Source organism: Crocodylus porosus, unplaced genomic scaffold (assembly GCF_001723895.1).
Source record: "Crocodylus porosus isolate Cpor-Errol unplaced genomic scaffold, CroPor_comp1, whole genome shotgun sequence".
NCBI classification, from domain to species: domain Eukaryota; kingdom Metazoa; phylum Chordata; order Crocodylia; family Crocodylidae; genus Crocodylus; species Crocodylus porosus.
Window position 1 is genome coordinate 86966893 of NW_017728886.1, and position 11696 is coordinate 86978588.

The window sequence follows — 11696 nt, forward strand, 5'->3', positions numbered from 1 at the left end:
TGACTTCCTGCCCTTTGGGCAGGGGGCTGGACTCGATGATCTCCCGAGGTCCCTTCCAGCCCTAATGTCTATGAAATCTATGAAATTTTACGCAAGCCATTTTAAATAAGCTAAAGCATGATTCTTGAGAAGCCAAAAATACAAGACGCTTTTTAATGCAACTTCACAATTCTACTATTAAACTGGCAAGGAAAGAACTACTGATTTTACTTTAGCCAGCAAAGAATTGCATCTCAGATGTGCAGTGTGTTAGTCCTGTCATTAAAGTGTAAACTCCTATTCTTATTTATTGCAAAAAGGCAGCAAAAAAGTGTTTCTACAAATCTGAAGAGATTAAAAATAAATAGGTAATATCAAATCAAGATTGTATCTGCAATATTATTCCTACCATTATAGATATATTATAGAGCAGGTGCAATATTGCTTTTAATCTCACACACTGTGTTTCCTTACTCTTAATGATGCATTAGTGAGGGTTACATTTGCACTTACGACTAAGCAATGTGTTTATAAAAATAAACCACATAAAAAGTATCGTAACTGCTTTTATTATAAAAACTAATTTACAGGTCTGTTTTCCAGTACATTTTTTTAAAAAAGTACTGCATGTATCAAACATTTATGATGGATTTCATCACTGTTAATTCTCTTTTAAAGAGCTGTCAAATATATCCCAAAATTCTCTCGAGAAGCGCCTCAAGATATTTAAGCTTTTTGGCTTTCTACAGAGGAAAGGAGAGGCTTAAGTAATTTATGGCATGAGGAAAACATACCATTAAAAACTTAATACTTTGTCTGAAGAGCATTGTTTTGGAAATGCCATAAATATAAAACTTAGAAGAGGATTTACATCTTTGCTTTAGAACTATCAAGAGCTTCAAAGTTAAGTTAGATTTACTAGGGCAGATAAATCTCATTTTGGAAGGTTTGACAACATTTATACTTTAACAGCTCTTTAAAAGGAATAATGGTGCACACAAGCTACAAGCTCCTTGTCGCAGTGTATTACACAAAAATTAAAATAAACATGGAAGACCAATATCTTTACATTTTATTCTTCTTTACAAAAAGAAGAATCTTAAAAAAAAGCATGTAGTAGTCCACTTGTGCTTAAAATATTCAAATGCATGAGAAAGCTAAAAGGGAAAAATACACATTTTTGTACACCATGATCAAAGAGTTATGTTATAAATCTTTTGAAATTGCACTGTATTTAAAATACCCCTGCAGTCAGCTCCATTCCTAAGTACAGCTGTTAATGCTGCCTGTCAGTTCCTATTCAGCCTAATTGCCAACCTGTGGAGGCCCTTCGGGGATGAGTGATGTGAAAAAGGTGGTGATAAAGGACCAAGCTGAAGCCATAAATCCAGGCTGCTGCTCTGTATTTGCATCTTCGCCTGTATCTTCTCCACTGTCTTCTTCAATCCCATCATCCATAAGTCGCTCCTTTAAAGAGAAAAAATTGTTTAAGTGGTTTAAGTGCCTTGATACGAAAAAAAAGTGGATTTGAGGGGGAGAAGCTTTCCACAAAGTACCAATTTCATCAAGGTAACCCTTTCCCATAAGGACTACTAGCATAAGCAGAATATGCATGGAGGTGGAAGAAATCTAATTATCAATTCTTTAAGCTCTGTACCAAGCAGTTGAGAATTTATTTCAGACAGAAAAAGGTGGGGATGGCACTGAACTGGTTTTACACAAATTCCTTAATGGCTACCACTTAAAAACAATGTTTTTCTTCACTTCCAGAAATATCTTATACAGAGGTTAACTTTATTGCAAGAAAAAAGGGAAAATGCATTTTCTATCTTTATGCCGTCCAAATTCAAGCTTCAATTTTGTACTATTATTCATTTAACAGAAATGTGGAAGGGAATACACATAAGGAAATATGAAACATCCAAGCTTGTTTTCACTTACCATCTCTTCAAGGTCAGGGTTATTTACATTTTGCCCATCATGGTTTACTTCTGCATTATTCGCTGCCTGTTGCTGGCCTCCCTCTTGCCTAAAGGGGAACCATCCAGCTTGGTGTCTATTCAATAAAATGAAGAATTGAGTACAGTATGTCTCTAAATCGTAAACCTGCAAAATTGCTTCTACAAGTGGGAAAGATAATTTCTACTTATGGAATGATCTCTCATTCAACTTATTTGCAGAGCATTCTTCTTCTGATCAGATTTTTCAGAGATAATGGAACCCGATTATTTCTAGGTAGAAGTAATTTAACAGATTCCTATTAACCCGAATAGCAAAAATTAACTGTCTCTTGAGGCAGCTCTTTTATTTTAGGTTAACCTTGTAAAACAGCATCTTTCCCCCTCTTTCCTACCCCCTCCCCCCCAAAAATAACCCCAAAACCAAGGTGAGGGCTCCTTCAGGTTAGGGGAAAATCTATTTCAGAACCATGTATAACTATGGCAAAAGTCAGTGTTCTGTAAGTTTTAATAAGTTCCACAAGGCAGTCTGTTAGAATTTTTTTCAAAACTAGCCTGACTGAAAATTTAGTCAATGGCTGATAGCACAAGTTATGTAGCTCTTTCAACCCATGCTATATTTTAGAATCTGTGCACTGTAAATCAGTTGTCCACCATGTAAAAATCAATACCTTTAGAGGAGCTCATCTTTTAAACCTGCATTCACTGAAATGTACATCTTCTAAATCACCTGCAGTGCAATGCAAGTGTATTATATGACACGTCCTACTTCCCCTCATATCCCAATACAGCCCTTAATGGGAGAAGATTTTTTTAAAAATCATTAATGACCTCTGAAATTCTGTAGTAAAAACTGGTAGAAGATAGTAACTTCTTTTAAAAAAAATTAAGTGTGTAGTAAAAGCTTTCCTCTTCTGATAACTCTAAATGATGGAATCCTTGGCATCTCTGATGGAGTGCACACAACAAATTACATATGTGCTTAATTCAAAGCAGAGTTGAAGTTTGCAGTTCACCTTTAAGATCCTATACCATTAAATACGTGATGTAATTTAAGCTCATGCAAACATGCCTTTCAATTGCATGAACGTTAGTTCCTCTTTTACTTACCTCCAAAACAAATTGGCAAAACCATCCCCCATGTAATTTCAGTAGACCAATGTAAATTACATCAAGATCAGGGGAATCAGACCTCTGACTATCCCAGGGTAGCTGCCTAGTGCATGCACTTATTACTAGGGGGCACCAATAAAGATTTTTTTGGCTGATGTCAATAGCTGGCCCCTCACCAGGCATATCAGCTGATACTTATCCGATAACAAATTTACAGGAATGCAGCTGGGCAGCACAGAGAGCCGTGCCCTGTAAGTCTGTGGAGGGGAAGGGGCATGGGGACGGGCAGATCAAGGCCCTCACAGTGAGAGGGTGAGTGGGGCAGGGGTGCCGGGCAGTGAATGGGACCCCAAGGGAGTGGGACAGAGCTGCAGGTGGCTCGTCCAGGGGATCAGCATCCTAGCACTTAAAAATGGCAGTGGGGGTGCTTAAAGCTCACTGAATGAGCTTTAGTACAAGTTCCACCACTACCACTTTTAAGCATCAAGATGCTTTTAACCGGTGCGAGGACAGATGCAAATTGCCGGTTGTGGGCTTGGCACTCTTTGCCCTGCTGCCTTTGCACTGGGAACTGCACACTGGCTGCATCGTTCCTACTACCCAGCCAGCAGCTGGGGGCACAGCTTGCAGCTACAGCCGGACAAGCAGGGGGCACATGGCCAGTGTGCAGCTCCTGGAGCAAAGGCAGCAGGGCGAAGAGCTGCCAAAGTGGGCAGACAGTCTCTGCCCCTGTCCCCGCTTAGAAGTGTCTCAGCACTTAAAAATGATGGTGGCAGTGCTTGAACTGAAGCTCATTTGATGAGCTTTAATTCAAGCACCTCCACCACCATTTTTAAGTGCCAGGATGCTTATCCTTTAGATAAGCCGCCCGCAGCTCCATCCCACTCATCCAGGGGTCCCATTCACCACCCTGCCCTTGCCCCAGCTCCTCCCTCACCATGGGGACCTCGATCTGGCCCTGCCTCCCCCTCCGCCAAGCCTCTCATGACTCCACGCTGCCCAGCTCCATTCCTGGTCAGTGCATATGTGCAGCTGTGTTCATGTATGCGGCATCTGGGGGCCCTGGCCAGAAGGCATATTATATTTATCGGTATACTACTGACTATACCACACAAAAAAAGCTGATAGCCAAAAACGTTAATTTTCCTTCTAATCAGTGCCAATGTATTGGTGCACCTCTACTTATTACTGTACCTCATCACTAAAGTGGAAAGGAGTAAATGTTAGCAAATGACTACCCACAGGATCAGTGGGACCTGACAAAGCTTGAACTAGTATACCCTTACACAGTTGGAGATTAATCCCTGCTTCTTTCAGGCAAAGTTAACTTTGTCACCTATGTTTTTTTAATTTTCACCAGGGTAAACATGATGTTTCTCCATGCCCCAAGTCCTGCTAACAGTTGCAGGTGTTCCTTGCAACAGTTATTCTGTTGCTATACTCAACATACAAACGCAGTGTTTTTGTGATAAGGGTTTTTGTCTTCCATTTTTAGTGGGGGGACAGACAGAGGAATACAGAATCAAGAACTATCATAAAAATATTTTGAGAATACATCTGAAAACTTTGTTCTGTTTATCTGAAGTTCCTGCTCAGGTGTTTTCCTTATTAATAAGGATGGTTAATTTCTCCATTATCAAGTGTTTGTTTTTCAAACTTTAAGTCCAAATAAAGTCATCCAAAAAATACTGTATTAAAAAATATAGTATTTTCTTACATTGATAAATACACACAGACCGACAATCTACATGTCTAAGCAAGAGCCATATTTAACCAAAATTTTTTTACTCACAAATAAACAAGTAGCATGGCTCCCATTACCATGACAAAACGACTGAAGGAGGAATAGAAGTACACAATGCTGAGAAGAATGGCTGCTCTGGAAAACGTGTACATCCAGTCCAACCAGTCTCGATTGAAGTCCTCCTCATTCACGACAGGACCTCCTTGTGCATTCATCTGAACATTCTGGTTTACAGGCCTGTTCTCTGGTGCTGCTACGTTTGGTGCTGCTGCGGGCTCATTTGCAGGAACATGCTCTGAATTTACAGGCTGTGCAGCTGCTGATCTGGCTGGCTCAGTGCTGGATGTCACTTGGGCTGAAACAGCAGCTTGGCTAAAAATTTAAATATGCGTTTTCTGAAAAGCCAGTTTTGTATGGAAAACATTTGAACCCAAACTTCCTTCTGGCTCCTCTTATAGACAATCACCATAGAAACACAAAAAAGTTGCAGTGAACTTCCAGATTAGGAAGTGACTTCATGGGAAATACTTCTCCAGCTGACTATACTACTATTTGTCCACATCTACACCCATTATAATCATGCCTTTTCTCAGCCCAAGTCTTTTCTGGTGGATAGATTTCCCTCAGAAGTTGTGTGTTACTTCCACACTGCATTCTCAACTCCTATGTTAACTAACAAAAAGGAATCAACATCAGAGACTAAATTTGCAAATGAGCAAAAGACACTGATGCAAAAGAAGCCCATTTCCCTGGGTATTCTGGTTTAAAAACAAGATAATCCATTTCAGTCAGTAGAGGAATTTTCTTGGCCATAAGAAGCTGAATTTTAAAAGTTTTATATGAACATTTCAACTACAAATATTTTAATAAAATGTTTCCTGGAACATAAAACTAACCTGCATTAAAAGAAAACTTTAATTCCCTCAGCAAAAGTATGTTCAGCGTAAAAAGAATAAACTTCAAAACCCCCCAGAAACTGAAATTATAGATCTCATACAGCAGCTATCTAAGCTTTTTATATCTTGTTTTCATCAGGTATCCAAGCACTAAGAATATGCAAGTTAACTTACTATTGCATGTAGTACTGACGTGCATACATTTGTTGCCACCATATCATCTGTAAGGGGCTGAATGCAGGGTACATAGAAAATCCAGTAGGAACACCTTGCCCTGGAAACTGGTTACCTACGTTACTGTAGAAAATTAAAAGAAAAACAATTTTATGACATGGCTATTAATAGAGTAAAAATGCATCATTTTAAAATAGATGACAAAGTACTCCCACCGCCCCCCCGACACACACACTTCTATTTGCTCCATGTGAGACAACACAACATCAATAAGACCTAACTGACATCCACTGGATAATGCCCAATCCATTACATCAACTGCATTACTATAAAAAATGAAAAGCACTTCATTGGATATAAAATGTAACCACAATAATTAGATGATCAACGCACCATTTTAAAGGTACAAGAACTAGGTAAAATTATTTCCATTCTAAAAGTGTTTTTGTTGTAGCTGGAGATGATCATTAGCCACATCTTCAACTGATGGGTTTGTAGTCAAAACACTGAAGGTTAATGCCTTATTATGATAAAAAAATTAAGTTTGCTTCTTAAATAAAAGCCCCTGAAAAATATTGTATGTTCACATAGACACATCCCCCATTTAGACTCCATATATACAGATGCCAGCACTAAAGACTTTTCAAGAGATTGTCTTATTTCTTATAAGGAGGAAGCGCCAATGAATACACAGCTTATACAATCAGAAACACCAAGGACTGAATAAGCATAAAAAGAAAACTAATCTTTCATCTCCAGAGGTGGCTTCTGCAGAACATGGTTGTATGACACTGCGAGGACACTGTAGGAAGTTTGCTACTCTGTACTCATCATACATCTATTTTGTAGATACAGCATTTTGCTCCCTAGGGAATCTTTCACGTACAGAAGTTTTTAAAGCTCTTACAGGGAGGCCGAAAGTAGTAAGCACTTCATAACTCCCGGGGTATACAGGATCTTGTATATTTTTAGAAGATTCCCAGTTCTCTCCCAAACATCTTGATGTGAGTCTATCACAGCCACTAGAACATGACACTTGTTTCTTCTGATTGCAGGTAGCAATATTTCAAATGGTGTAATCCTACTGAAGACTACATCCCTACCCTGGGTGACAAACTCTTTGGAAAGATGGCACTAAAGCCACTGAAAAGCACTACATTTGTAGGGCTAAATACACCACTGTAGTTATTAAACAAAAACCACAAAAAATAAAATCAAGCATACACCCATTCAAGCTGTTTGTAGCATTACAGAGATGCATAAAGTGCTATGAAATGGTAGCATTTTCAAAGACTATCTTCTCGGTTTTGCAGCAATGTCCATATAGTTATAAGTTACAGGGGATGCTTCTGGCAGGGGAGAGGGCAAGCAGACAATGATCTAGCATCCCTGAGTGGAAACAACACAAGAAGCAGCCCCCTTTGAATCTGTAGCTCTCTAGCCAGGGTAGCTGAACACCTACACCCCCCCAAAGCACTACATTTTTGTAATGCTGTGAAGTGCCAACTAATTCTGTAGTACTACAAATAAATGCTTGTCCATACCTTAAAACAAGGGAATTGCATAGCACAGGGGACTGGCACGAAGCATGCACTGCATGCAGTGCTCCACTAGACTGACCCTGCGTGCCAGTTCCAGCACAGTGACAGCCTAAGCACCCAATCCAGACAGGCCCTAGAGCCAGGACACAGGGCCCATCTGGCACAGGCACCACATACAGCGTGTACCTCAGACTCTGTGCTGCATGCAGCACCCAGTGCCAGTTCCAAACCACATACCGTGTGTGACACAGACCTGGGTAGGGGAAGGTGGGGGACAGTGCATGCTGCATGTGAGGCACTGGGCTGGACTGCCTGCACACAGCACAGGGAACCAGTATGGGGCACATGCTGCATGCAGCACTATGTCAGACTGGCCCTGTGCACTGGGCCCAATGTGTGGCCTCAATCAGGCCCACAGATCAGCCCAGCAACCCCACTAGATGAGTTTGACACCCCTACCTTAAAAGGCCCCACTTGCCTACCAGCCATTCAGATGCACTAGGAGAGGCCAAAGAGAAGAAGGGACAGAAGACAGAAAAAAAGAGACTGTTCAGAACCTGTGTCTAATCTCACCATGCACTCTCTCTATCAGACTTGCTGCTCAAATCTGAGCTCAAGTCATCAGCCAAATCCTTCACTTTAATATGTCCAACACTGAGACAAGGAATATCCTGCTACTTTTCAAAGAATCATTTTGCATTTACTTATTACCTACTTTGGTACAAGGCAAAAGTTATTAACCAAATTACAGGGAACATTCCTACAAAGATACTGGAAACCAACTCTGATTTTTAAAAAGCTAAAGTTAACTATCAGGCTCTACAATGCCTCAGGCTCATTCTGAGAAATCAGCAAGATTGATTTAGGTCTGGTGACAGTGGCTGGACAAGTCTGTACTTTCAGACTGCCAAGAGCTGATGGGGCTGCCTGCAAGCCACCCCCTCCTCCCCTTTGCCCAAGGTTGCTGCTGTGGTTGCCAAAAGATGGGCTCTTGTTGAATCAGTGTTCTGGCACCTGCAGCAAAACTGCAGGGCCAGGCAGGAGCTACACCCATGACAAAACACTGGCTGCTGCCCCATGGCTGGATACCACAGGTCTTCAGACAATGGCTGTCAAAGCACAGCCGAGAAGGGCTGCTCAAGCAGTTGTGGGGACACTGCAGCCCCTGAAGCCAGAACACCAGACAGGGCGCACAGCCACATGACAGCAGCCCTCCAATTCCACTGGCTGCTGCAGTAGCAGCAGCAAGATCCCCTGACTGCTTGGGGCTGGGCAGGCTATCAGGAAGCCAGCCACTCTCCTCCCCTCTCTCCCCCTTAGGGGATGAGAGAAGGGAAAGCAGAATATGGGATGTTAATAGCTCTAGAAACCCCTGTCACACCGTGTACAGGCATTAATATTAGCACTAGAAAATCCAGAAGTTCCTTTTTGAAAGTACTACTATTTTGTAGCACTTTGTAGCACTACCAAGACACTAAAATAGCTTAAATGGCTGCACACAGCAGTATAATAAGTGAATAACGGCATACTTAGTGCTACAAATTTAATGCCTGTCCATGGCCTAGGAGACTTCAATCATAGAACGTCCTAAAGCTCCTTTTACCTCTTACACACACAAGCAATTTTCATGCCTTATTACCAAGCTTACTAGATACTTCCTTTTGTGAAAGGCAAGCTACACCTTTATACCTTACACTGTCAAGCCTTGAGGACCATTCAATAGTTTCTCAATGCTGCTGCAACTTGCAATGCTAACTTGTGAGAAAACGTATTTGGAAAAATATGACAGCCATTAGCACAGTAATTATGTAGCTACTAATATCTTACTAGTAACCCAGCAGTTTTCAAGCTGTGGGACGCCTCGCCAAGGGAGTGCGAAGGAAAATGGGGGGAGGGGCACCATGCACAACGCATATTTTACTTTTATTATTATACAAAATAAAAGTTATATTTGACAACATCACACGTTGAAAGCGCACAAGTGAACCTTCTGCAACTGATTTCACAGGTGTTACAATGTACTTAATTAAGCCAGCATAACAACCATAGCAACAACAACATTTCCCGCATTCTGGTTTAATATACCTATCATACCTACTCTTACAACACACAGAAAAGATTACAACAAGCTTTTGTGCAGCGCAACTTATTCTGCCAGTGAGTTCACTATTTTTCATACTAGTATGAGGCGAAAAATGGATCAGTACTTATTGCTAAAAGTTATTGTTTGGAAACGAAAGGCAGAAGCTGAAACAGCTAAAGTCATTAAGTACAGTACCTGTGACTTTGAAACTTACAAGTGTAGGTAATTTAATTAGGTGATTTAAATTGTTTTAATCTCTATTAAGTTTATGAAAGTATATTTTACATGTCCATTCTGTCTGGGTTGGGGTGGGGTCGGGTGAAGTGAACAAAATTATAACTCAAAGCAGGGCTCAGCTGAAAAAGTTTGAAAACCACTGTAGTAACCTAATAAAGGAGGCATGAAATTTAGAAACTGACCAAAAATAAACCACAGTTAAGAGAACCTTTCAAGGTAACAACACTGTCCAAGAGCTGGCTTGCTATCTAGAGGGGATATGCACTCCTTCTAGTGTACTCCAGAAAAGACAAAGGAGGGGCAAGGAGCAGACCAGCTCAGAAGTCTGGCAGCACTGCAGGATAAGGGCTGCAGAGCAGAACAGGCTGAAACTACTACTACTCCACAGAAAACCATCTACAGAAGATTAGACCAGGAAAGGCCAAGGCCCATCTGCACATTCAGTAACAACTGCAGCCTCAGAACAGTCCTGTTAGGAAAGTGTACCTTCCACCCCTAAGTGGCTGACAGAATTCAGATTAATTAATTTGGCAACAGTCAACATTTAATGGGAGGAGGGGAAGAGTGTAAGGAAAAGGTCACAGTAAGAGAATAAGGTTTGAGAAAGAATTATATCTTGCTGGGGTAAATAGGATTAACAGTGTACAGGAGCAATACTAATAACTGGTGTGGGAGTGGTGACGTGTTAAGCATCAGTGGAACAAGAAAGCACGGGTAGTTCTCACACTAGCTAACAGTCAGAGATATTTTTCAACCCCTCATTTGTTTAGAGCATGTTGTTAAGAATGTTTGGGAACCAATTATAGCTTGCAAACAAAGTATATGGCAAAGGCAGTGATGTTTGAAGCAACTGGCAACCAGCAACACCTGTCCCAGATATTTGTAGTTCTACTGTAGAATTGGTAAGTATTCTATGGAGACAGCTGAATTACATTTTTATTGTCCTGGGGTTAAAGCTATACACTAGCTTCAATTCATGAATCCCAAAAGCAACAATAATAGGAGAGTTGTATAAAGAATGTGAGCAACACTTAGGCTAGGGAATGACATTACACATAAACCAGTTTAAGTGATCGTAGTACCATCCATGTGGGCACTAATGACGCGACCAGGAGTAGTCTGGAGCACATCATGAGAGACTACAAGGCTCTGGGGGACAAGCTTAGGGAGACAGGAGCACAAGTAGTTCTCTCATCTGTTCTTCCGGTGAGCAGATGCAGACAGCACCACAAGGCCTGCATCGGAGAGGTCAACCAGCGGTTTCGGAGCTGGTATTACCAGGCGGGCTTTGGATTCTTCAACCATGACCCACACTTCCGCACAGAAGACATGCTAAGGCAGGATGGGCTACATCTCTCCCCAAAAGGTAAGCGTATTTTCTCTTCCAGGTTGGCTGATCTCTTTAAACTAGGTTCATCAGGGGATGGGGATGCAGAAGTGCAGGAGGACACTCTGATGTCAAGCCAGGTGATGCAAGCAGGAACAACACAGGTAAGTGACAAGGGCTCAGGCAAGCTTGAGAACAAGAGGGCAGCATGAACATCCACAGGAGATCTCAATTGCCTCTACACAAATGCTAGAAGCATGGGGAATAAGCAGGAGGAACTCGTCCTCCTGCTAGCTAGCAAAAACCCAGACCTGGTTGGGCTTACAGAAGCCTGGTGGGATTCTACCCACAACTGAGTAGTAGACATCGAGGGCTACAGGTTGTATAGATGGGACAGAGTAAGGAAAAAAGGGGGATGGGGGTAGTGCTCTCTGTTAAAGAGCAGTACACATCCTCAATTATCAGCATGGGTTCAGAAGAGGGACAAACTGATGCGCTCTGGGTTAGAATGCAAAGGGATCATGGGGAAAGGGACTTGATAGTGGGTGTCTACTACAGGCTGCCTCACCAGGGGGATGAACTGGACCTGGAATTTTCAGGTCAGTTCACGGAGGCTGTAAGGACAAGGGATGTGGTTGTCATGG

General features: G+C 41.6%; 1 protein-coding gene across 2 annotated transcripts in view; it reads right to left on the bottom strand.

Moving 5' to 3' along the window:
- Window positions 1-529: 529 nt before the first annotated feature.
- HERPUD2 (HERPUD family member 2) overlaps window positions 530-11696 on the bottom strand; it is a 34657-nt gene continuing 23490 nt past the window's right edge. For both annotated transcript variants that reach the window (XM_019538567.1, XM_019538559.1), the window contains 4 exons: window positions 5865-5987; window positions 4843-5166; window positions 1921-2035; window positions 530-1446 (listed from right to left, as the gene is read on the bottom strand). In XM_019538567.1, the coding sequence (XP_019394112.1) occupies window positions 1285-1446; window positions 1921-2035; window positions 4843-5166; window positions 5865-5987 (724 nt within the window). In that variant the 3' untranslated portion in view covers window positions 530-1284. The remainder of the gene's footprint in view (window positions 1447-1920; window positions 2036-4842; window positions 5167-5864; window positions 5988-11696) is intronic.